The following is a 27,285-nucleotide window of genomic DNA, read 5'->3' as shown; positions in this document are numbered from 1 at the left end:
CTCTGATCATAGTTCTTTATATATACTTATAATTCTGTATGTAGAGAAATAAAACTGGACATTTCATAGAAATGGAATCGTACAGTATGTGGTCTTTCGTGTTTGGCTTCTTTCACTTAAACATTGTTTTCATCCATGATGTAGCATGTATCATTACTTTTTATGGCTGAATCATATGCCAGTGTACAGATATCTCACACTTTGTTTATCCATTCATCCGTTGATGGAGATTGGACTGTTTCTACCTTTTGGCTATTGTAAAGAGTGCTGCTGTAAATACTCGTTAAGAGCTCTTGTTCGAATACTTGTTTTCAGTTTTTTTAGGTATATGTCCAGGAGTAGAAATGCTGGATCACACAGGACATCTATGTTTAACTTTTTAAGGAATTGCGAAACTGTTTATCCACAGTGGCTGCATTATTTTACATTCCCACCAGCAAGGTATGAGGGTTCCAATCTCTCCATATCCTTGCCAGCACTTATTTTTCATTTTTTCCCCCACCCTATCCATCCTAGTGAGTATGAAGAGGTAGCTCATTGTCGTTTTGCTTTGCATTTCCCTTATCATTGAGTTTTTAAGTTTTCGATTGCACAGAAAAGATCGCTCTCAGAGGCATGGATTGTATCTTATAGATTTAAAATTCTCAGGGCTGGGAATACAGTAGGTGATTTATCATTACCTGTTGATGAATCTTTCATTTGGCAAACATTTACAAAGAGAGTCTGAGTTTGGTGTATCAGCTCAGCACTAATCAAAAGAGTTATATTTCGTTTCAGGGGGTCAGAAGATTAGAGCAGACGGTGACAACAGGCTCCTAAACTGGCAAATTCACACTTCAACATGAAGCAGCAATGGAAGCTTTAGAAACAATCTGATCCATTGCACCAAATGGTGTCTGAAGGTCAGTGACAGTTAAAACAGGCATCGCTACTGTTTTCATCTTTAATAAAATGTGTCTTCACAAAAATCTCTTAAGGCAGATGGGTGGTGTTTGGTGGATTCATGTGAGCAAAACACTCCACGATGATAAGACTTCTTGTTGTAATTGAAGGGCCAGGTGCTCTTATTAATGAGACTTTTAATTCTGGGCATTTACTACATGTAAGATACTGTCCCAGGCAATTTATTAATAGCTGAGAATGTCATGTACAGCTTTCAGACATTATCTCAATTTTAATAATAGCTTTCTCCTGCTGCAGCACCGGTCCTGTCTGGATTCAGATATCTGAGCTCTGCCATTTACTAGCGATAAGATTTAACCTCTGTGAGCACCGATTTCCTTATCTATAAAGATGGAAATTAAAATGCCCATCTCTGAGGGTTGTTTTCAGGATGAGCTAAGATAACCTGGTTAACTTGCTACAACATCTGGCACATGGAGAGAAGTCAGTACATGTTAGCTCCCTCTGCCTTCACTTTAAAGTAGGGCTACGATGGATATTATTCCTCCTACTTTGTAAAAGAGAGGCACAAGCCTCAGTGAATGAGACATCATATTTTGGGGCATCTTCCCAACTGACGACCATTTCCAGTTCCCTGGGGACTGAACCAGGGTGATGGACTCACAGCTTGTACTGTACAGGCTACTGCTCCCCTGGGTGACTGTTGATCGAATGAGAGAGACAGACATGGGACTAACGTGGGCCATTCAGATTCTTGTGCAAGAATTTGAAATTGAGACCCAGGGACAGAAAGTTAGAATCTTTTTATGGCTAGACTGTGTCACAGAACTGGGGATCTAGATGCCACTATATTCTAGCGTAGGGATGGGGAAGTGGAGAAAGCTGGTCCTGAGAGGGGAGGGAGGAGTAGGTAAGCAGAGAAGCTGCTCCCCCGGCGACTTTCCAGCACTTGGTTCTAGTCCCTTCTGAGCCCAGCTCCCATCTTTCCCCCGGATTCCATGGGACATCCACTTGCACAGGTATGAAAAATTCCCTCTTGTTCCTTCCCTAAGTTCGGTAGGGAAGATTTTCATAGGCCATGAACTCAAATGGACAAGTGATTGAACTTGATTTTCCTCTAACCCAATTAAATTTTGAGCTCTCTTTCCATCTGACGACAGCAAGGTGATCAAGTAAGCTTTAGGTAAACTGTCATTTCAACGCTTTTTTAGGCATTTTAGGTTTCAACCAGTTCAGGATATTCTCACACATTTCCTCCTCTCCATATTGTCACCTCTAGACTTCTTGGCACTTTGGCATCGAGGAAGGCATTCAGGCCATGCCCAGCCCCCTGGAGAGAGGTTTAACAGAGACACGATGCATCTATCTGATCCTGGGTCGTCATGTCCTCGAAGGCCATTCACCACCCACCTTATTTTTCCCTGCAGGTCTTTGGCCACCGTCAGACACTGTTGTGCCCCTTTTAGGAACTCACAAGTATCTATATCTTCTAATAATATTTATTTTTAAATAAAAAGGTTTTCGTTTAAAGTCTGGGCAATCTTTAATCTCCAGGAAGTAGAGTCATCTGGTTATTCTAATTTCTTTCTAATATCTCGGTTACAAAATGAACTTCGTGCATTGATCTTTTTAGGAGACAGCCCTTTGAAACTTAAAATTCCCTTTTCTCTCATAAATCCTGGCTGTTGTAAAGCAAAAGTGTTGACTTATAAGACCATCGTTTCTATATAAATTTCAGTAATTTGGAACTAATTTGAGTTTCAAAAACCTCATTTGGAATTCAAATCCATTTGGCTGACACTGTGTAGTGGTGACTTAACTGGGGAGGGCCAAGGGGGTGACTTAGAGAAAATGCATATTTCTGATGCATGAGTTTCAGTTTTCTTAATTACTGCGAGCTGAAAACCCTGACTAGGAGTTTTCAAGAATGCTTTTCACCCTTTGATCCCGACTGCCTTTTACAATTTCTAGGATTACCTCCTCTGCCTTCCACTGTCAGGTCGTCAACAGGGACATGGATGCTGGAGGGCAGATGGAGAGGCTGTGCCAAAATTAGACCTACACTTGCAAGACCAAGTGAAACACTACGCCCATTTTCCTGAAGTCAAACTGTTTTTAGAAGGAGAGGAGGGGAATGGCATTCCATCAAGCATACTTGCCATTCCCTGACTTTGGTTTCAGATCATCTTCATACCCTGGCCCGCAGAAAGGCTTGCTGTTAAATCCTGTTCTCTCACAGCCCTTACAAGGCAGCTGTGTCTAGAGTTCCACTTTAGACGTCCTAAGCTTCACCAACAGAGCACTTTCAACAAGAAAGCTAGAATTCGGAAGCATCTGAAGTTCAGCGGCAGCAGACTGCCGATCAGACAGTAGATTCAGAAGATCGGTTCTGTAGGAGAGATACCACATTGTTTTGCTTTAAACGTAAGGCATTTATCAATGGCACAAAGTTAGTTAGGATCGTAGCGCCTAGAGTAGGTATTCTATTTTTTATTTCTAGGCCACAAGGTACAGAACAGTAAATTTAATGCATTTTAATATATAATAAAAATACAATACAATATCAGGTGAAAAAAATTCGTAAACAGATGTATGCATAAGAATAGAATGAGGAAACAGCTGATCTTTGAACAATGTGGGGGTGGGGGGGTTAGGGGGCGTCAAGCCTCTTGCAGTCAAAAATCTGCATATAACTTTTGATTCCCTACAACTTCACATAATAGGATGACAATAAAAAAGAAAATATAAAATAATCATGTTTAAAATTATTAAAGGCTTAAAAGATGTGATTAAAACGCCAAGGAACAAACAAGTCCTATGAAAGGCACTGTGGCGTGATAGTTGTGAGCAAAGAATCTGGAGCTAAATCGCCAGGTTAAATCCCATCACTGTCACTTATTAGAGGGATAGTACTAACTATTAGCTTGATTTCTTGATTACTGTGAGCTGAAAACTCTGGTCTCATCCTTTGACCTTGTCTGCCTCTTATAATTTCCAGGATTATCTCCTCTTTAATAATCAATTTGCCTTGTCACAATCCTTATGTCAATTGGGGTGAATCACACTATTTCTATGCCTCAGGCCCCTCCTCTGTAAAGTGGGGATGTTAACAGTGCCTACACTGATGGGGTGCTGTGAGACCTAAATGCTAATACTCAAAAAGTGCTTGGAAGACTGACTATTGAACGATGTATTCTAAACTCATGAATTTAAAAATAAACTCAGATGCAAAATGAACTGTATGTTCTTCATAATAGGTACACTGAAAAATCTAAGGACTCAGACTCAACATAATGGAATGGCAAAAAAATTATACTGGTAAATCCAACATTTTAAAATTGATAGCACATTACTCAGTAGCCACAATAGAGGGTAGAAGATGGCATAATTATGTTGATATCAAACAAAAAAGAATTAAAATTTTTTAATTTTGTAAGGATCATGAAGGTCACAGCAAAATGAAAACATGAACAATTCACTAGGAATATGCAACAGTTCTGATGTTTTCTGCACCAAGCAACATAGTATAATTGACAGAATGAGATGGAAAATTGGACAAATTCACTTCCTGAATGTGGCAGACAAAAATAGAATATGGAAGATTTGAACAACACAATTTACATGACTCAGAGTATACTGAAAAAGTCAAGGTTTTCTGACTACAATGTACTACAATTTGAGATTAGTGAGCAAAAGAAAAACTCCTCAAAAACAAAACAAAACACACTTATAAATAGTCTATATGTCAAACCAGAAACCTTAAGTAAAATGAGTACATACTTAGCACTAGAGGTCAAAGGCAACAACACATAATAAAACAGGTAGGATGCAGCTAAAGCGGAACTTGAGTGATTTTGGCCTTAAATGCATACATTAGAAAAGAAGAAAGCCTTCAAAGTAATGAGAAATGTCTATTTTCCAGTTATAAAATAAATACGGCAAACCCAGAAAAGTAGAAGCACGGACATAATAAAAACAGAAATGAATAAAATAGGAAGCTAAGAAAAAATAGAGAAAAACCACAAAACCAAAAGTTTAGTTAAATTTAAAAAAGTTAAACTAAGATGACACAGGATAGCCAAAACAATCTTGAACAAGAATGAAGTTGGAGGATTTTAACTTGCCAATTTCAAAACTGACTACAAAGATAGATAAGTGTGGCATTAACAAACTGTTACAGTAAAGGCCAATTAATTTTTGACAAATGTGCCAAGAAAATTCAATGGGGAAGAAGAGTCTTTTCTACAAATGGTGCTGGGATAACTGATATCCACATGCAAAAAAGATGAAATTGGACTTCTACCTTACATCATATATAAAAATTAACTTAAATCATAGATCTAAAACTATGAAACTCTAGTAAAAAACCCAGGAGTAAATCTTCATGATCTTGGATTGGACAGTAACTTCAAGATCTTGGATTAGACATCAAATGCACAAGTAATGAAATAAAAAAAATTGATAAACTGAACCGTCAAAATTAAAAACTTCGGTGCTTCAAATTATATCATCAAGAAGTGAAAAGACAACCCACAGACTGAGAGAAGATATTTGAAAGTCATGAATCTGAAAAGAGACTTGTATCCAGAATATATTAAGAACTCTGACAACTCAATAATGAGAAAGTAAATAACTAAATTAAAAACTGAGTAAAAAGATTTGAATAGATGTTTCTCTAGTGAAGCTATAGAAATGGCCAATAAGCACATGAAAAGATGTTCGGCATCATTAGTCATTAGGGAAATGCAAATCAAAACCATCAGCTACCACTTTACCCATGATTTGTGGTTCAGTGTCTTCCCATTGTAGCATGGAGAGTCATGTCAGGACCTGGGGGATCAGTTTGTCCTTGGTGGGCAAACAGACTGGTGGGCGCAGTGATCTGGATTTGAGGGCTTCATGTTTGTAACAGTTGCTGAGAAAACCAATGGCCCAGCACCTAGAGATCTGGGAGAGGTGAGGGGCCGTGGGAAGCTGAGTTGGAGTGTGACCCCTGCCTCTAGGAGAAGGTGGGGTTAGTTCATCTGGCTTCTTGTCCAGTCAGCCCACAGTAAGCTCTCACGGTCCTTTGGGCACAATTCGACTTGATGCTCATAATCAGTAAATGGCAAACATATAAAAATATACAGTTTGTCAGAAAAACATAACTTCATGAAACTACTCAAAAAGAAATATAATTTTTGATTAGATTTATTCCTTAAATCAGTTTTCAAATCCACCCTCCTCCTTCAAAAAAAAAAAAGATAAAATAAAACAAGCCATTAAACCCAGAAGATTTTACCGGTCAGACCCAAACTTCAAAGAACAGATAATTATTATCTTAAACAAAGTGTTCCAGTGAATATAAAATGAAAGAACACTGCCCACCTCATTCTATGAAGTAAAATAATTCTGATGGCAAAATCAGATAAGGAAAGTACGAGAAAGTAATAATTAAAGGCTAATCTCACTTCTAAATATAGATGCAAAAATCCTAAACATTAGTGAACTGAATCCAAAAATGCCTATTAAAAATATATCATTATCCAGTTAGAGTCATCCTAGGAATACAAAGAGGGTTAAAATTAGAAAGTCTATTAATGAGATTTACCATATTAACTGGTTAAAAAAGAAAACTGTATGATGCTCTCAATAAATGTAGAAAAACTTTTGATAATGTTCAACATCGTTTCATAATACCAATAGCAGGCTAGAAGTAGAAAGCAAATTCCTTAGCCTGGTAAATGGTAGCTACCAAAATTATAGCAATTTTCAAAATTATATAGCAAAAATTACATGTAATTGTGAATGTTGAAAGCATTCCTTTTCAGATCAAGAACACAATGACTATTTGTTCTATCACCACTTCTATTCAACATTGTATTGAAGCTTTTCACTAGTGTGATAAGACAAGAAAAAGAAATGTTATAAGGATTGAAAAGGAAAAAATATGAAATAAAAAATAATCTACAAACTACTAGAAAAAGGTTTTATTAAAGTTGTTGAATGCGAATGATGTAAAATCAATAACAAAAATTATAAAATGTAATTTTTAAAAAAGGGATATATTTTTAGTGGCAACAATAAAATCTAACTTACCTAGGAATAAATATAACAAAAGATGCATACGACTTTTGCCAATAAAACTATAAGACTTTATTGAAGAACATAGTAGAATGTATAAATAGATGGAAATATAAACCAGATTTGAGGGGAAGATGCAATTTTGTAGTAACAGTAGTTTTCCTCAAAATCAGTCTAATAAATTCAGTATAATTATAATAAAAATTCCAACAAGATATTTTTCAAAACTTGACAAGATTATCCTTAAGTTCATACAGAAAATGCAAGGGTAAAGAATAGCCAAAACTCTTTTAAGAGGAAACACAAGATGTGTGTGGTGTGTATGTGTGTGTGTGTGTGTGTGTGGTAGAGGGAAGTGACTCCAACAGATATCAACATTTTCTTTAAAAAACAGTGTGGTGGTGTGTGTGTGTGTGTGTGTGTGTGTGTAGTAGAGGGAACTGACTCCAACAGACATCAACATTTTCTTTAAAAAACAGTGTGGCGTTGGCCTAAAAAGCAACAATTAGGCAAATGGAACAGAATGGAGTCTAGAATTAAACTAATTTATATATGATAGTGATGGCGTTTAAATTACAGGAAAAGGATGGCTCCAACAGTGCTGATACCAGTGGCTGTTCATAAAGAAAAGATAAAACAATTCCACACCACACTCCATACACAAATAATTTCCAGAGGGTATAGAGACCTAAAGGTGAATATTATTACATTTTTGGGAAAAATATCACATGATGTTTTAGCGGTAGTAGAATATGCAATTATTTTTTAAATGGAACCCAACAAGCATAATTGTAAAAGAAAAATGGATCTATTTGATATTAAAATTAAAAACTTGTTTTATAACAAAAGGCACAAGAAACAAAATGAAAAGACAAGCCTCCATATAAGAGATGATATGTTATTCATATAACCAATATAGCTAGAATTAAAAATGAGATAACCCAGGAGAAAAATGATAAAAGAATGAACAAGCAATATCTAGAGGAAGAGCCCTGAATGGCCGATTATATTTGAAACTGCTCACCAACCCCCTTTCTCTAAGCCATCAGCCTCATTTGTGAGTTATCTAGTCGCTTTCTTCGTAAATTTTTCTATCTTCTGTGTAGGAATTCTTCATGTTTTGAACATGCTCTTTTGATCTAGGTATTCTGACCTTGCAACGTTGGCTCTCCTGTTTGCACTTGGTTGTTCCTGAAAACTTTTTACTGAATTTTAAAAATTTAAATATGATTTACCTACATTTATAGTGTTTTTATGTCTTAAGAAATCTTATCCCAAATTCACAGAGACATTGCCCCATGTTTCCTTGTAGACTCTTCGGACTTCGTTCACTTTTACATTTAGTTATATGCTCTTGAATTATTTATGTGTGGCGTGAGGTATGGGTTGAAATTCATCTTTTCCCCCATATAGGTTAGGCACCTTTTGTCTTTTGTTCACCGCTGAATTACTTTGGTAGTTTGACCAAAAACTAATTGATCATGTCAGTGTGGGTTTATTTCTGAACTTTATTGTTCTGTGAATCTTGACACTGTGCCATCATGATCACTACTTTTATAGAAAGTCCTGTAATTAGCTAACGTTAAGTTCTCCAACACTGTTAACGCTCGAGATTGTTCTGGTTTTTCTAGGTCTGTTACATTTCCATATAAATTTGAGAATTAGTTCATCCATTTCTACAAAAATCCTACTGGAATAATAAAAAATTTTATTGAGATATAATTCACAAGAGAGGGTTGCAGGAACCTCCAATCCAGAGCTGCTCAATGAGAAGTATAGGTGACAGCCTGGACTTTCAATTAGCATCTGGCGGACTGGGGGCAATCTTGCAGAACTGAGCCCTTAACTTGATGCTTTCTTTAGGCAGGTAGTGTCAGAATTGAATTGAATTGAATTGAATTGAATTGAATTGAGGATACACAGCTGGAGCTGGAGAATTGCCTGGTTGGAGACATCCCATCAATATCCGATCTTCTAACCCATGAACATAGTTTACCTTTTAACATTTATTTTAAGTCTTCTCTATCTTGTCTCAGGCATGACCTAATCTAATTCTAATTACCTCCAAAAGACCTCATCTGCAAACATCATCCCATTGGGGGTTAGAATTTCAACATATAAATTTTGGGGGGACACGAACATGAGGTTCATAACAGAGATACACTCTCCCAGTGTCCAAATATACAGTCCCAGGGAAGTCTTAGGATGGGCCAGCTCTGGATCACATGCCGACTGCTGTGGCCAGAGGGTTGGGCTCCGTGACTGGCAGCCCAGCCAGAGCTCAGCGTGGCAAAGGGGCAGTCACTCAAAGAAACTAGTGTGTTCCAAAACAAGGGGAGAGATCAGGGCAGAAAAACTTATTAGCTGTCTTCTGAAGTGAGCGGGGGGGGAGGGGCCTACGGAGAGTGTCAGGTCCACCCTAACACTCAGTTAGCCATTCTTCTGGAATCAGTTAGCCATTCTTCTAGAATCTTCCAACTGTGAGACGGCTGTGAAGTATCACAGCTGGCTCCAGGGCTCAGGCAAGAAAGGGGAAGGGAAGTGTCTCATGGGGACATGATGAGGTGAAGGTCTCCGTGAAGGTGGCAAGACATTCAGTGCAGAGGGGGGAACCTGCCCTAAGGGGACAAGTGGCCCAAATAAATAAAAGGCTTACTTAGCCAGGAAGAGACCAGGCATGGTGGAGCTACACTTCCCTCTAAAATGGTAACAACTGTTAATATCCCCATTGCCACCAGTTTGGGAATTCTTACCCCGTGCCAGACGCCATGCCATGCACAGTATGCTCGATTCCTGTTTTGATCCTTCTAACAACCTTTTGGGGTGGCTATTATGACTCCCATGACATATGAAGGAGTCTTTCAGCTCCGCAAGCTGGTTAAGTCTAGGATTAAGTCTAGGACTTGGGATTTTATAAAACTCTGTGTGACAAAGAGGGAGAGAGGGTCCTGAGTTGCTCTCACATGTCACAATAGAATCCAGGGCTTCCACAGGCTTCCACAAACAATGCTGAATGGTCCTGAAATGCTTACTGATTAGTTTGCTGCTGCTGGCAGCTGGGTTTGAATAGCATTAGCTAATACCGAACTACAGCTCTATCGCCCTGCAATTTCACTTGGGCAGAGAAAGCGTTGACATTTCATTTCCAAACTTACAGAAGCACAAAGAAAGAAACCTTTCAGCTCCTCAGATGGACTCCAGCCAGTTCATGTGCAAAATCCCCTTGTTGCTGAGTCCTTCTGGCTTCCTCTCGTAAGACGACTGTCAGCCAGTCCGAATGGCTTCTTTTTTCCACTTTTTCATTTGTTTCAGATGTACTGGGCAAGTCACTGGGTTCCATACTGGTGTTCCGTTTTTAGCCATAAAAGAATCCAACACTTATGAGTTCTATAAAATGGGATATGAGTAATATCTTTGTGTGGGTAAAGGAATAGAAGTTGTTGAGTGAAAAATAACCAGTGGAAAAAAAGGAAGTGTGGTGAGATTAAGTTAAAAAATGTAAGTACCTTGCTAGGAGTTATAAAGCAACTGTCATTACAAGCAACAGCATATGCCAGGGGACCACCTACACTATACAAGGCTTTTTAACCTTGTTTTTGAAAAAATCCAACTCCATTTAAAAATAAAGATAGAATGGTCATCAAACAAGTCAATCAATATAGTAACATACAAAGAAAAGAGTAAAATAAAATCAATACTCACTTAAAAATAACCATCACTAACTAGGTAAACATCATTTCTGACTTTTTTTTCAGATACAGATAAAAGGATAGATTTTTAAAAATATACTCATACTTACTTGTATCATATTTATTTCTAATCACATTTTTTTAAAAAATAGCATTCAGCTAATTTGCTTGTATTTAAGAAACTGAACTGAAACGATTATTAAACTTTAAATATTTCTTTATCCTAACAGATATTTCTTTAAAACTCCACTGAATTTTATTTTTTCAAAAAAGGTTACCACAAAATAAGATTCCCTCACTCCCAATTTATTAGTCACATTATAAAGGTTTATATTTGTCATGTATATCTATCATATGACTCTAATTCCCAGTTTGGTCTTGGTTCTTCATATAAATTCAGTGCTCACCACTAGCTCCTCCGTCATCGAGTTATTTGATTCATCTCTCCTACCAAATGGTTTTCTTAAGGGCCCGTGGGTGTGGTATTCCCAGAGTCCTCGCATGCTGAAGAGTGCCCGACATTCTGTTGACGACTTGGCTGCTGGTAATACACGGAAGCCACTGTTTTCATACTCACGACTTTGGATGCATTCCCCCATCGTCTCCTGTCACTGAATCTTGAGGTAGAGAAGTTAGAGACCCTTTGGTGACTTGCTTTTTCTGCCTGAATGAAGAATTCTTTTTTCATTCTTCAAGTTCACTAACTTAATCAGGATATGTTTTATTGTCAAGTGCTTCCTGTCACCAATTACACATGTTAGAATATCTTTGTCTTCCTACGATTACTCTCTCAAGAATGAGTTTAATCTGTTTTGTTTGTTTGTTTGTTTTTTAATTCTTCACTTTGCTGTCATCTCAAGCTTTTTCTTTTGTTATAAATTGTTTTTCAACCTTTTTTTTGGCTCTAATTCATTTATTTGTTCTAAAATAGTGTCATCTTGGTCGTTTCCTTAACTGCCTTTTTAAAACCTCATTCCACTATTTGATCAGCTCACATGAGCTCTTGTTTAATTGAAGTCATGTTCTTTTGAAGTTCTCTGAGAACACAATACCCCTACAGGAGTTTTGTTTCTTAGACCAGCTTTCTTTCCCAGTTGGTTTCATCTCTTCCCCACTGTACCCCCTTTGTAAATACTCCACTGGCTGTGGAGTATTTACATAGCTGCCAGGCGACTTTATTTAAATTTGCTCATGTTTAAGGTGGACAACCCCAACCCGACCATTTATTTGCTTTGAAGTGGAGTTGGCGTGCTCTCCCTGGCACGTTTGCCGTCTTATGTGACAACTACTTCTCTTTGTGCTCTGTATACTTCCTGTCATGGATGATATGAAACATACTTAATCAGCAGCATGACACAGACACCGAACAGGCAGAACAAAGGTGGGCCACAGCTTTGGGGCAGGGCTTCGAAGGTTCCTCGTGGGGCCACGTTAGTCCTTTAGTTGCTGGATTGTGGAGTGGTCTGAAGTTAGGAGGGGCTGCGACAGAGGCTGGGGAGCGGGCAGAGCAGCATTAGACCCTTCAGATATTGGTTATTTACCTCCTAGTACAGAAGTATTTTGATATTTTAATAGCTAACACCAGCCAAACCTGAGCCGGGCTTGTCTGCGTCTGCATGGGGAGGGAGGAGGGGCTGTGTATACAGGCTTTTGTTAGAGGAACTGGACCCTGCTCTGTCTTCTGACACGTGTATTAAGTGCTGCACCGGGTTGAATTCCAGACGGAGGGGAGACATATCTACCATATCGTGGGGGGAAGATCCTTGGCACGTTGGTGTTTCTCTTAATTCGTGGATGAGCAGTTTGTTCCCGTCCCTCGGTTCACCCATCCCTCCCCAGCGACGCCCCCTCTTCTAAAGCACATGTGCGGATATACTGTGCCGGCCCCCCGCAGAGGAAGACTAAGGCTGCCCATCTTGCCCGACTGTTGAATCAACTTAATAAAATCTGAGATGCTGATGAGAATTCCGGATTTTGCAAATCCCCCCTCAACGGGGCAGGATTCAGAGCTCTTCTTATTCTCGCCAGAGAATCTGGGCTTTTCTGGTCTTTTCTTCGGCAGTCGTCTTTTGAGGCTTAAAGCTCAAGGTTGGGCTCCTTCCCATGCTTCACTGCTGGCGAACTTAAGTGGTTTTTACTTTTCAAATTTTTATTCTTTTTGGTAGTTCATTTGTTAGGCTTTAGGCTTTAGGAAGTAAAGCTTCTGTGATCTGTCCTTATTTATCCTAAGAAACCATACAAATATCTTTAAGAGAAGCACTTGATAAAATACTTTAAAAATAAGTTTATTATAACTAATGAATATAAAATCTGACAGATGTTTTCAAACATTTTTGCAAAAAAAGTAAAACCCTCCCTTGTTCCCCCTCCCCACAAGATACAGAGTAAGAACTTGGACAGAGTTGTACATTTAACCTACACGTGAAATCCTCATTCATTGGCTGGTCCTAAAAGGCTCCAACACATTATACTCTAAGTAAAGGTCCATTATGATTAAGAAATCAACAAAGTATCAACTTGATACTTGCTTTCTATTGTCATTATGATGCTCAATCAAAATGCTGAAGGACAAGAACAGGTAACATAAGACTGAGCGTGACAGATATTCAAAGTGCATGGATCTATGAAACCACATTCAAGATAAGAATACTGGGGTAGAATTAAACATTGACATAAAAAACAAATCCAGGGAAATCGATGTACGCTGTAGCCTTTGGCATCTGGTCTAATGTGTTTCTTCTTTAGAGAGACATCATTTTGTCCAATCTATTAACCAGATTACATCGGCTTTAACACACGTCTCGTACGACACAGGTTGTTCACAGCCAATTTCACATGAGGTAGTCGGGTTGTTTACTGACATTCTAGTGAAACTGTCGTGACACAGGGGACTCATACATCAAACGTGCCATGAGACTGGCTCATGAGCCCTCCGGGATGCAACAGAAATGACTTCTAGATAACCCTTCTTGTCATCACTGACTCCATGTACATCTATAAAGAGACACAAAAACAGGAGTCTCTGCAAATTAGCTCAGCTTTGCAAGGGGTACCAACCATTCCAGGGTGGTTTCTATTTATAAAGTACAGGGAGGAAATATTGACCACACTTTATAATATACGTAATAGAAAGGATGATGCTTAAAACGAGCAGAATCTCTTTCTTGTGTACTCACATAGCTTAGCTGAAAACATTTGTTTGCTCTGAAAGAGAAGTAATTAAAAAGGTAACCGAAGAATTTTGAAAACGTTTGCATTACATCGTGGTATGTATTTTCCTTTTAATGAAAGGCTATATAAAAACAGAAGAGGAGAAAGATCAATGCATGCGTCAACTGTACCGTCGATAATCGCTTAATCATGGCCTGGAGTGCCTTAATGCAGCAGTGCAAGAAGAAATCATGCAAACGGCCTCTGTACACAGGACTACTGGCTGCAACAGGGTGGGAAGTGGGAACGCTTTCAGAGACAGTTCACGGGATTGGTGACAGGACTCCTAACAACCTTACAATAGATAAGCAATCTTAAAATGCCATTAGACGGCTAGTGAATATTTTATGTCATTATTATGAAACCCCTGAGTAAGCGACTGCGGATTACAAAGGGACACCCAGAAGCAGAACGCAGTTCTCACACACGTCACAGGAGCACAGGGTTACCGCACGCACCAGCCCGCACGCGGACTGTACCAGATCAGAGCAGCCCGGGCCGGGCCCTTGACGACCAAACACAGCAGCTCAGCTAACAGAACAACAGCTTAAAATATATTTATTTCACTTATAAATTCTAAATCTGAAAATGTAAAAAAGGTTGGAAGTTCACCTAAAAAAACCGAAACACGAGGGTGGGGAAGCCGAAGAGTTGTAAAACCTATGACTAAGATCAGAAGCGGCTGATTTTAATCAGTGATTCAGAAATGCACCATTATGTAACCAGCTTCTTGCAGGATGTGGTAGATTAGTGAGAAAAAAAAATCCATAAAAATAAGTTTCCTCCAGAAAGTTTCCCAAATGTCTCACATCATTTTATACTGCTCAGGACCCTCTGACGCTCTCGACTGCCTGAAGTATTTCTTCATATACGATTTTCACAGTCGGATTAAGTTTCCTTAATAAGATACCTCCCACTTCAGCTCCTCTACTTATTTCAAATTGAATAAAGAAAAGTGTTGGTCCCTACCACATTTTTTTTTTTAATTAAAAACACTTTTCTGAAAATATAAAGGTGAAAGCATTAACTTTTTGGATATATACAAAAATGCAATTAATAATCGAAAAAGAGAAGACTGCAAAACTTTCCAGCCCCACTCATTCAATATCAGATCGCCCTTCCTAGATGCGACACATCATGGTGATCACCTGCTTCACAGCTACAAATGGAAAGAGGGGTTAGGAAGCTCTTGCGGTCTGGGAGGGGAACCGAACCCCCTAACCCTGGGTTAGGTCTGTGCCAGATGCTGCACTTGTGCCCGGAGGTACTGCTGAACAGGGCAGAACCGCTAAAAGAGGGCTGTGTGGTTGGTGTTCGGATGGGGACCCCGGTGGCAATCTCTAGTGACAGAGGAGAGGAGAGAAGCTCAGAGAGCCCTCACGAAATGTGACCGGTGGGGAAGCTTTATGTTCACAATGGCACACAAACGACGACAAGGTGCCTCAAGCCGCTACCCCACAGCTGATGAGCACCACCTTTCAAAGTCAATCGCCCGGCACCGACACGCTCGCCATGCCGAGTCCCACTTCTAAAGCTCCCTGCGGAGCTGGCGAGAAAACCACACCCACTTCACAGCCACAAGCTGGTTTCGCCCCCAAAAGGTATCTCTCCAACTTCACAGTTTCACCAGGATTACCTAGCAGAAGTCAAATTTGCTTTCAAAGGACAGAAAAATTGCCAGCATTGAAAGGATTTTGTTCAGTTAGACAAACACACATCGATCCCTCTTGAGTGGAAAGCCTGGCTTCGGCTGTGGAAGATGAAACGGTGGGTGCGGAGGGGCTGTGAGGCATCATCCGATGTTACTTACTAGCTTCTCCTGATACCCAGAAGACACATTACCTTTTTCTTCAGGATCTAACAGTTACTCTTGAAAAGGGATCCTAAATATGTCTGAGCAATGAGAGCAAGGTGACTGCTGTGCCAACAAACACAACAGCATTTTCTCCTCTCATCGTCCGAGTGAAAGCAAGCTTCGGTTTCCTGAAGTCTTGGAGGTTTGTGGGGAGAAAGCCTGAACAATCTTTTCTCTTTGTTCTCTTCTTGGACAGTAAATGCAAATCAGCACAAATTAGGACTTTAACTAAAATGGAGAAGCAAATACTGTAGATTCAGGAGGAAGCTCTGCCTGTGCCAAGCTTTAGGTCAAGGTAAAATGATCGTCTGGCCTTAGGTTCAACTTCTAGGTATTTTTATTGAAGGACTCTCCAAATGTGACACATCATAGGCAAACTTAATATGCTCCAGTGAGGAAAATACCTATCAAAAAACATCAGACCCATCCTACAGGGTAATGTCTGGGAAAAGGCTGCGTAGAAAATGCAACTCATTCATTATTCTAGCTATTCTGATCTGGGTTCCCAAAGATCCCAGCATATTTATATATTACAGCGTTCTTCCCCAGGAGTTGAGTCCTGCACACCAAGGCAATGCCTGTATACGTGCCAAGCGGCCACGCCGAGCTGCGTGCTTTTTGTGTGTGTTCTGAGTATCAAGGACAAATCTGAGGTATCCTCAGCGTGCCCACCCCCGCTCCAAGAGACCACACGAGTTCACCTGAGGTGACAGGGAACACTAGCAGCCCATTGGAACGGTCAAGCTTCACTGCACTTATAACCTCTGGGAGCACCCCTTCCCAAGGGCACAGCGCCTAAAAGTGTCTTCATTCAAGGTGAGAGTAGATTGGCTGTTTTTTCTTTTTCCCTTTTAGGAGGCTGCGTCAAGGGCAGGAATTCTAAATTATTCCCTAGTTCCACCCTCGTATTCACACCAGCTAGAGGGAGAGTCACACTGATCACTTGTGGGGACAGGGAGGACCACACACCTGCCTTGGCAGCTGCCAACAGGAAGTGCTAAAATACAAAAGAATCACCATCATTTTAGCATCCAGCCTTAAACATCTGATGCTGCTTTTCTAAGTTTAAGCCTTTTCCAGACATCCTCATGTGAGTAGAGGAACTGCATCATTAATTTGAGCTAAATAAATGCCCATTTGTTCAAAGACACCCAACACAAAATCAGTATCCCTCCCTCCATAACCTCTCTGCCTAAGCGGGGCGGGAGGGGGGTGGTTCTCTTTGCTCTAGGAACAGCATCACCTGGCGCTGCCCAGGTAGCATTCACCTGTGCCCCTCAAAGGGATGCACCCTCGTCCCTGGGAAACCTCACACTGGAACTTCTCTTCCAGCTACTATCGACAAGTGGTCGCTAACGGGCTTCTCTCCCACACACACTCTTGGCAGCTTGGCCTACTGAGAGACTGGGGCCACAGTCTGAGTGTCGCTCTTTTCGAGAGAATGCCCACACAAGGTTGTTTTAGGAAAGAATGAATGACAGTTCCACAGCTTCTGAAGTTGATAAGCAGTTGCATTTAGCTCGCTCTGCACGATGGTGGACACACCGAGACTGACGGGAGCGCTCGCTCATAGCCACGGTCCCCGAACGCACCGCCAAGGCCTGCAGGCCGCCGCTGCCGCCATCAGAAAGCTGCTGAGTAACCTCGGTCCACTTCTCACTCACTCTCCCTTTAACTATTTTATTTCAACAACAGTCTCTTCCTCTTGGAAAAAAGGACACATCATTTAATTCATGGAGAAGACTGGGAATTCTGTAAACTAGAATTTAACCTCATGGTTCTTCGACCATGTGTGTACAAGAATCACTTGAAAAGTCTATTCAAATGCAGAGTCCTGAGTCCTAGCCCCAGGTTCCAGCGCTACAGGGCAGGGAGAGGCCTGGGGGTCTGCTTTCTGCAGAAGTACTCCGTGTGATTGTGATGCAGAGGTGGTCCAGGTCACTGAGGAATCACCTGGTTCCTCCACTTAGATGCTGTATGACTGCGAGCAAATCCCTCAACCTCTAATCCTTACTTCTGAAATTGGGTGGTAATCCCTGAATGTCACAGTTTTGGTATGATATCTGAATGAGAACATGCACAGGAAAGCTTGCTGGCACAGGTGGGCACTATGACGGGGTCATTGCGGGTGACATGTCCCACCTCTCCCACACTGTCCCTGATGCTGGAGTGAGTTCACACCACCATCTCTTCGGAGCCACGGTCTGTCCACCTGTAAATAGTGATGGCATTTCTTCTTTGTGTCACCTACCTCCCACGCTGACATGGTCACGCCAATGCCCTGAGTACCTTGACGACATGGACTCCTACTGGCCACACAGTCACGGAGGGGAGGATTCTCTGGAGATGTCTAGGGATAGAAAACTCTGTATTTCAACAGCTTTAACAACGGGGCACAGCTCCCTCCAAATTTTTAGTCTAAGTTGATTGAAACCCTGGCTATGAGTTACAGTCCTTGATTCAGAATTTGTTCATTTACAGCTTGGGTTTGGGTGGCCCATTAAAACTCAAAGTTCAAAACAAAACACAGTACCAACAAAATGTCAAATCTGCTCTTGTAACTCGCCGTTCAAGTCTATATAACAGCTATGATTTGGTTTCCAAGAGGCCCTTTGAACTGAAAATATATAGCACCTTGATTTTTAAACACACAGAACACATATGCATTTAAAAAAATTATATATAAAAGCTCTAGGCTTCGTCTCCACTGCCCCACGCCCCCGAGGGGCTGGAGAGGGCGAAGCTGCTGCTGGAAAGTAAGCAGAGCAACAAAACACGTCGGCAAACTCCACGCCCCAGAGTGAGGAGGCGGCGCTGCCCCGCGGCCGTCACACCACCTCATCCGACTCCAGTCCGTGGACCTCGTACAAGGTGTCCAGGATGGCCAGCTGCTTCTCCATGGCAGGGAGGTACAGGCTGAGGTCCCTCTGCATGCCGACACTGAAAGCTGCTTTCTGGTGGTCTCCTTCCTTTATGGTTAACGCCGCCACAAAATCTTCATAGGACGGAGCTGCCCTCAGAGCTAACTGCAAAAGAACTGCCCATGAGAGTGTGCATGACGCCTCAATCTCTCCCACACTTTACTCGTATTCACGAGGGCGTGCGTGCACACGCACACACACGCACACACGCGCGCACACACGCACACATGCAGCTGAGGAGAGCAAGAGTAAAAAACCAGGAATATACCCTTCCAATTAGTGGACTCAAAAAATTTTTTTCAAGCACCAAATAAAATAATTTTATGGCTAGAGGCAGCAAGTATTTACTTATAATGCCATCGAGTCAGGAAATGTTGAGAGAAAAAGCATGTGAGGAAAGCGCCCTTCTCATTCTCGGTGTGATGCAGACTATGCTCCTTGACCCCTCGGAATCTTCCTGAATGCACGTGGCCACCACAGCCTGTCCCACGTGGCCAGCCTCCCGTGGGTCTCCCTCCTGTCTGTGTCTCATCTTTATGCGTACGCTCCTTTGCATAATTCCTATTTCCTCCCACATGGATAATATTTCCTTTGCACTCCTGATTGAACTTTTCCTAAAATTGAAGGGAACTAACATTTTTTGTGCACTGACGTTTTAACAGTGTATTTTATCCCAGTTGATCTTCATGAAAACCCTGTACGGTTTATACCCCAGTTCACAGATGATCGTCTCTGCTTTTTCAGGCACCAAACCACACTGTTCCACTCTCGAGACAGGCGATTTCCTAGGCTCCTTACAGCCCCCTCCCCTCTGCAGACCCACATTCCCTAAGCTTGCTAAAATCAGTTGTCTGGCATCTGCTGGGTTGGCTCTGCTGAGATCTCTGGAGACTTTCTGGAATCCTGAATTATCATTCTACAGCTGCTTTCCTGAGCTCCCTTATACTTCGAATTTGAAGGTCTTTGAGAATCAACCCGCCCCCTTTTTGCAGCTGGAGAGCAACTGGCATTTACCATGCACAGGCTTGGATGAAGAAGACCACGCGACCTGAATCCCAAAACTTTCACGGATCACAAAGTGTTAATCTCCCAGAACCCCAGTTTCCTCACCTGTAGAAGAGAACTGATACCACTCTCCTTATCTGAAGGGTTAATGGGATATATATGATGTATTTCACCCACAGCCTGGCACAAAATAATACTCAAATAATGGTAGGAGCACAAGGGGGAGAGCAGAGAATGAAGGGAAGGCAATTATTCGAAATTATAATGTGAGAAAATCTCCCCAAACTGAAGGGTATGAGTCTCCTGATTTAAATACCCACCCAAGTGCTTAGCATAATGAATGATCGAAACCAAAAGGGGAAAAGGAAAAGATCCTAAAAGTATCCATAAGAGGATAGGGAGGAGTTTATATAAAATGGAACAGAAATTAGAATGACATTAAATTTTATAACAGTAACAAAAGAAGCTGGAGGACAATAGAGGTATGCTTTCAAAATTCTGAGAGAAAATTATTATTAACCTAGAACTTTATACCAGCCAAAGCATCACTCTAGAAAAAAAGAGCAGAATAAAGATGTTTTTAGGTACGAAAGCACTCAAAAATTTAGCTCCCTCGTGCCCTTTCTCAGGAAGCTACTGGAGGATGGACATGACAAAAGTGACGGATTAGATCAAGAGACAGAAAGTTACAGGACCTAGGAAATAAAATTAGATTGAGGTAGAGATTTAACATAGGAAAACTGGTGAAGAATAGTCCTAGGTCAATAGCATGCAACAGGCCTGAACAACTAATTCAGATTGGAATAAGAGTTTAGAAAGTTCTGAAGGGGAAGTCTCCAAGAAAAAACAACAACATATACTCTGATACATTTGTGAGTTGAGAGTGGTGGTGATTTGAAGGATCTGATGGTGCAGGAAAGAATATAAAACATATAAGAACAACAACAAAAAAAGACCATAGAAGTTTGGCTCATCTCGTCATGTTAACTTGTGACATCATTACACTGGGAGGTGAGGCTGTGCTAGTGAGGTCTTAGAGAGGTCAATTCTAATCTATGATGGATAAGGCCACAAAGAACAACAGACATTCTTAGAATTATGGAGGAATTGGAAGAAACAGCCAGTATTTGAAAGTGGCTTCTTTGGAGTGAGTCTGGGAAGTGGGGAGCAGAAGGCAGGGACTGCAAGTTTTTGTTATAACCTCTCTGGACTTTTTGGTAAAAAACAAAACTGAACACTATTCACATATTTTTAAGTAAAATAATTTTTTTTTTTTTTTTTTTTAACGTTTTATCAGAGTGAGGCCCAAGGAATTTCTCAAAGGTTCATCACAGAAGACTGTGATACGGCCAAGTCTATTTGGGAAACAACGATAGAACTCGACTGAAGAGAGAACCAAAAGGTCATGTGAAGGGCAGCTGGTGGCCACGTTACAGACAGAGCCTGGAGTGGGCATTGGTTTCACAAGTTATAACTGTTCAAAGATAAAAGTTCACTATTTGGCTGGAGAATGAGTTAAATACCTTGAGTGTAAAGATATCTCCCTGAGCAAGTGTGATCAGTTAAACGAATTTGCCCCTGCTTATTAATTAGCCCGTTGGGAAACTCAATAAACGTTCCAAAGTAAGAATAACGTGAAGAATAACAGTAGAGAGGCCAAAAGGGCCGACCCAGCTCCTCTACTGAGGAAGCTATTGCCAAATGCTTGATACAATCTATTTTCTTTAAAACCAGCAACTTTAAAAATTACTGGCAATAACATCATGAGTCTTCCAAATGTTCTTACTCTATAACTTTGAGTGTAATATCTCATCTCTTTGTATCTCGGTTTCTTTGCCTGTAAGTAGGGAAAATAAGAGAACTTACCTCAGAGGGAGGAAATTAATAACTTTACATGTGTAAAACACTTAAAGCAATGTTTAATGTAAGGTAAGTGCTCAAAATTCTAAATTGTGGTTGTAGTTACTGGTATGAGACATGGCAATTCTACTTCTAGGAACCTATTTTGAGGAAATAAGAGTTTTAGTAAAAAATGCATATGAACGGATACTGTTTTATTTGTAATAACAAACTCCGAACCCGCTTAAATTTCCAACAGAGAGAATTGGACAAATAAACTATAGTACCTCCATACTAGAGAAATATTATGCGGTCACTAAAAATAATGATTTTCAAAGACTCTTACGGTATTTAAAAATGGTCATGAGACAATCTATTGAGTGTGCATGTAGGGGGAAGATATAAAATTACACTACGAGCTAAATGTCAAAAAATTTATATGCATATATAGAGCAAGTATACAAAATAAAGATAACTATACACAAACAATATAAACATGTAGATGTAAGTATAAACATGTGTTAAGTAGATATGTAGATAAATATATAAAATTAAATAGAACGATATTTAAAAGAACATGTAACAGGATATAAGAATAAAAGTTGAGAAGGTAAAACACAAAAATATTAAAAATGGTTATTATGGAGTGATGAGAATATGGACAATTTAAATTTTTTCCCCTTTCTGGTCTTCCATAATTTCTACGATGTTTTATGATATGTCTAAATTACTATATATTAGGGGGAAATGCTTTTAGTTATAAAGTCCTTTTAAACACTCATGCTTATGATAAATTTTCTGCTATGGCTGCATTCCTATTGTCAATATCTCTTGAATTATTAATATTTCAGGAGAAAACTTTACCTTCCATACTAGGAAAGAAAAAAACCATTCACATTTCTCATACAATGAGGAACTCAGTGTTTTTATGCTTTGTCATCTCACCAAGGAAACGCGGGTGTCAGACACCTGCAAGCAATCACAGTATTTACTCAGGGAGGCTGATGAACGTAGCAGCATCCACTGACTAATTATTCACTAGCAGCTTCTCAATTACTCCATCGTCACTGCAGAGAGCTGCAATGTGGGTAATGAGCACTAGCCTTTGGAGACAGCGATCTGGGTTTAGCCCTGGGCTCTGCCGTAGCCGCACTCTGGGACTGGAATGAATAATTCTGAATTTATAAAGTAGTGGGAGTTAATCCCGAGGATTACCAAAGATGATAAACATGGAAGCACCTGGCACAACACGCGTCTGTCCAGCAGCCACATGGCAGCTCTTGTCATGACTTAAACATGCACTGAAGGTAAGTGTGGGCAGCCCGTAGCTGCCACTGGTCTGGCTTCTAGTCCGGCAGACAGCAGGACATGGAGCTAGTCATCCCCACGCTTTCAGAAAGGATTTCATTTTCCCTAAATTTGATTTCTTCCACTGTAAATTCTTCCCACTTTCTTTACCTGCCTCCTAATCAATCATGACCTAAACAGTTCTTACCTTGGCAGATGATGCCTCCTGTCCTTTAAATTAGTAAAAAAAACCATCATCTGCATGGCTACTTTTATCCCCCGACCTTCCAAAGAATTCTGACGTTTCCTGGTGCGCCACTACACGAGACTCGCCTTGTTATGGCTGCAAGTGACTGAGGCCGCCCTCTCCCCGGATGGGAGAATCACAGAGCACATATCACTCCTGACATAAAGGGGCCACCTACTCCTGCTATTTTATGAAGCAGGCTACATGATCTGTCCAGGGGACTGTGATCCCCAGGCGTGTGTTCTTCCTAAGTCAACATGCTGGGGAGGAAGTATTGGGTATCAGGAGACAAACAGATGAGTACGGACACCTCCACAATGAAAATAACCAGGTGAGAAGAGAATTGTAGCCCTAGCCGCTGGCACACACAATTCAATTAATAGTCAAAGATGAAATTCAAGTAAGGAAAAATAAATCAGAATCTGAGAAGTAACAAAATGGAACACAACAGGCAGCAGGGGGAGCCACGAGCTCGAGGGCAGCGCTGTGTGGCCCTCAACGGACCTGGCGGCTTCCTGCCCAATCCGATCGATACTCTTCACTACCTTATGGGAAAGGCGAGCGCTTCCGAGGCAAATCTCCACAAGGGCACTGGGGCCGGACAGGGTAAAGCGCCCCCTTCATCAGCCTTTTCTGTTCTAGACACTTTTTAAAATTGAGTTTTCAATTACAGTTGACATTCAGTATTATATTAACTTCGGGTGTTTTTGTTGCCAACATTTCCACACAACAAACACCCACAGACTTAAATTAACAAGCAACATTTTTGTTCTTATTCTCGAAAACAGAGCAAAGGGAAACACCGCACACACAAAGCAGAACCACCCTGTGACTCCAGAACAGTAGGAGGCGGAAGGATGACTTACCGCAAAAACCCCTCGAACCACCCAGCCGTGGTGCTGCCGTAACGTTTTTCCGTACGCGTTATCTTGAAAAGAAGAAACGCTCCGTGAGGAACAATTCCATCGGAATCTGATGTGCCGCTAGGATCGTGTCCTTTCTAATGCATGCAGGAGCCTGTTTCCACTGGTATTAGGGACTCATGGAAAAAGTCTAATGACAAGACTATGTATCCTAAAAGTCTTGAGCAGGGAAAAAACCTACAGAGATTTTTTTTTTTGAAAAGAAAAATAGGTATTCCCACTCTTACCCTGTATCAACATATCCCCACTCCAGCTTATTATCATGGTGGGAAAGGTTTAATACATGTAACGATAAAAATATAACGATGCAGTTTCTTGAAATGCTGTGTGACCCTGAGCCAATCCCTTAGCTGCCCTCTCTATCCACCTGTTTCTCTCTGTGTTAAACGATCTCTAAGGATTCTTTCTCATTCTAACATTCAGTTCTGGAACGTCAAATGTTTGTCCTAGGTGTCCCTAAGATGCTGGATATACAGCATTAAACCTAGAAACCATTACAACTATCATGAAAAGAATGGCTTAAAGTTACTAAGCTAGTTATAAAGTAATTGGTCAGGCCTATTAATAAGTCATTCATATTCTACACTTTAAAGATAAAGACATTATTTTTGTCCCAATGTGTTTTAAAGTGAGATTTAAACACCGGTATATGATCATTTTAATTACAAAAAAATTAATCTCAAGAACAAAGTTACTGCACTTTATGCAAGGGATGTGTTCCTGAAGGCTTTAAATAATTCAATGTATGTAAAATTCAAAATCAATTTCTCCGTAGGAGTAAATGCATCCTCGGGAGGCACAGATCTGTATCCCTGTAGCGCATTTTTATTTATTGCTCCATTTTATTTCCTAAGCATGATCCCCAGCAGTTTACAATGCTTACTCCTAAATTAACACAGAGTATCATGGGGGTGGTTTGACCTTCTTCACCATGTCTGTTCCAAACTTATGTATTTTCATGTGCTAGTTTCAGCACTAGTACAAGTACCACCATCATTTAATCAATGCTTAAGTGACATTATCATAGGATGCAAAGATATTTTACATTGTAACAGGAGTGGGGTGCAGTTCACTGGGGCTAAAGACCACTGGGACTGTGGCCGAATTTTGAGGACCTTTATATGCCATGTAAAGGGTTCTGAACTTCCCACCTGAGGCACAGTGGCAGTTTTACGAAAAAATATAACACGTACTTTAAAAAAAATTGTATTTTATGAGTAATGCATGCACATTGTTTAAAATCAGGGAAACATAAAAAGGAGAGAAGCAGCCTACAATCATGCACTCCAGCACTCAGGCACGCCGGGGGTATAGCCTCTTCCTCTTGCTTTTTTATATAGATTGCTTATTTTTTTCTACTAACAATCATGGGCAATCTGACCTGGAACTGTGTGGCAGGGAAGAAACCAGGCGAGACCCGCACTTCTCTATAGTCTCAGCATCTGAGGCCATCCGTGTGCCTGAGCCTTCGGCTCCAAAGGCACCTGGCCGGACTAACTACCTGTATATGAGGGCTCTGGATCCAGTGCTATGCCAACCTCAGAGACTTTATACCTTCACTACACTTTGCCATTTAAGTCAACCATTCAAAAAAGCCTGAAACCTTTTGCCACGCCCCTTTCAAGGGACAGCAAGAAAACCAGGGTGCTGAGTCCGAATAACGTGGGCGGCCTGGTCTAAGGAAGACGGAGTGCTTGTTCTGCAGCAGTTCGCGTCCCCCTACCTGCCCTTCCAGACGAGGCAGCTACGCCTTACTGTGTCTGCACTTTGCGAGAGAGGAGTCCCCCCGGGCAAATGTGAGCCAGGTGGCCTAACGGGAAGAGAGGGTGTCAGAGAACCTGGGTGCATCCTGACTCAGGCCCCTGAAGGCCACCACTGCAATTTAAACCAACAAATGAAATAAAACTCATTAAAAAAAAACAAAAGACTGGCCCAAAGTCCTTAGCTGACTTCTAGAGCTGCAAATATCCCGGCCACGTGAGGCTGCATTAAAATAAGATGAAGTCTAAGCCTGACCTATTTTGGTTACCTAGAGATTAGATAATGAAATACATTAATCTTTACTGTAATACCCATTCATTACCATAATGAATGTTCTATAATCTGGAAGTAATTTTGGCTTTTGAAAGACAGAAATGATACCCTTCTCCCAGTTCTTTGAGATGTGTCAGTTCCTCAGAGACTGAGTCAAAATTTCTGAGCAGGAAGCCTTTGACAGTCACCTCACCCAGTTCTCTTCCTTTACAAACAAACAAGAAAAGAACAAAACAAAACAAAACAAAACAAAACAGAAGACCCAGAGAGGTAATGACTTGCCCAAGGTCACAAAGCTAAAAGCGATGAGAACTTGGGGCATTCTTGTTACATAGACCATTCTGCCAGAAAATGAATGTTTATTCTTTGGGAAACAAAATAACGAAAATGAAAAGATGTGCCCTTTTCAGCCATTTCCTGGGAAAAAAAGGGCTCATTCTGTCATTCTGTTTACGGGAAAAATACAGATATAATTTCTTTATAGGTAACTGAGAAACTTGCTGTGAGGTGCTTAGAGATTATGCCGACACTGGTGGTAGTATCTGAGAGAGAATAAACGTTTCCATTACTGTTGGTAGATGACTATTCTGTCCAGGAAATGAACATATGAGAAACTGTTCCTCTGTGGTAAATCTATAATTGGTAAGAATTTGTAAAGTTACTTTGCGTTGCGGAGAGGACAAAGGAGAAATGCAAATCTAAGTTTTAAGACAAAGTTTAGGAATTAGATAAGCAAAGCCAGAGAAGGTAGAGTCAACCTTTCGCTAAGCTCAGGAATCAACGAGTGTCTCAACTCTGCAAATGAGCTGAACTGGGCAGCCCTTAGGCCAAAACTGAGAATCAGGAGAGGTCTGAGAGTGAATAAAGAGTGAAGAAATATGAAAAAGACAGAGAGAGGAAGAATGTGTATAATGTGACACCATGTATATGAGTTTAAAACATGCAAAACAAACTAGATACTGTTTATGGACATACACATCCATAGAGTTAAAGTTTAAAAAAACATATATAATGATAAAGAGCAAATTCAGGATGAAGATCCTCTCTGGACAATGAGAGAAGTAATGGGGACAAGGGGTGGTATGTGGGTACAGCACTAAACTATTTCACGTATTAGGTCAAGTGGTGATACTTGTTAAATGCCTGAAATATTTATAATAAAAAAACTGAAGTACTAGGAAAGTACCCTCCGAATTCTTGACAGTGACCAGACTTCAGACAAAATGAAACATCTGGAGAAGAGCCAGCCCAAGAACCAGTGGACGGAGGTGAAACAAGAACTGAGGTGTCCTCTGACGCGGCACTCTTG

General features: G+C 40.7%; 1 protein-coding gene across 6 annotated transcripts in view; it reads right to left on the bottom strand.

The window, feature by feature from the left end:
- The window catches only part of PLEKHA8 (pleckstrin homology domain containing A8), a 63,029-nt gene that overhangs the window by 1,655 nt on the left and 34,089 nt on the right, over positions 1–27,285 (bottom strand). The window contains exons 13-14 of one of the 6 annotated variants that reach the window (XM_006912035.3): positions 23,886–23,947; positions 14,019–18,746 (exon numbers count right to left, since the gene is read on the bottom strand). The exons of 2 other annotated variants lie outside the window; for them this stretch is intronic. In XM_006912035.3, coding sequence (XP_006912097.1) covers positions 18,549–18,746; positions 23,886–23,947 — 260 coding nt within the window. In that variant the 3' untranslated portion in view covers positions 14,019–18,548. Of the gene's footprint in view, positions 1–14,018; positions 18,747–23,885; positions 23,948–27,285 lie in introns of those variants that run through there. 3 more of the 6 variants (XR_003046343.1, XM_015589470.2, XM_025046939.1) reach the window with 3 other exon arrangements.

Source organism: Pteropus alecto, unplaced genomic scaffold, assembly GCF_000325575.1.
Source record: "Pteropus alecto unplaced genomic scaffold, ASM32557v1 scaffold21, whole genome shotgun sequence".
NCBI lineage: Eukaryota > Metazoa > Chordata > Mammalia > Chiroptera > Pteropodidae > Pteropus > Pteropus alecto.
The sequence above is the reverse complement of the archived record's forward strand: the minus strand, read 5'-3'. Positions and strand labels throughout refer to the sequence as shown.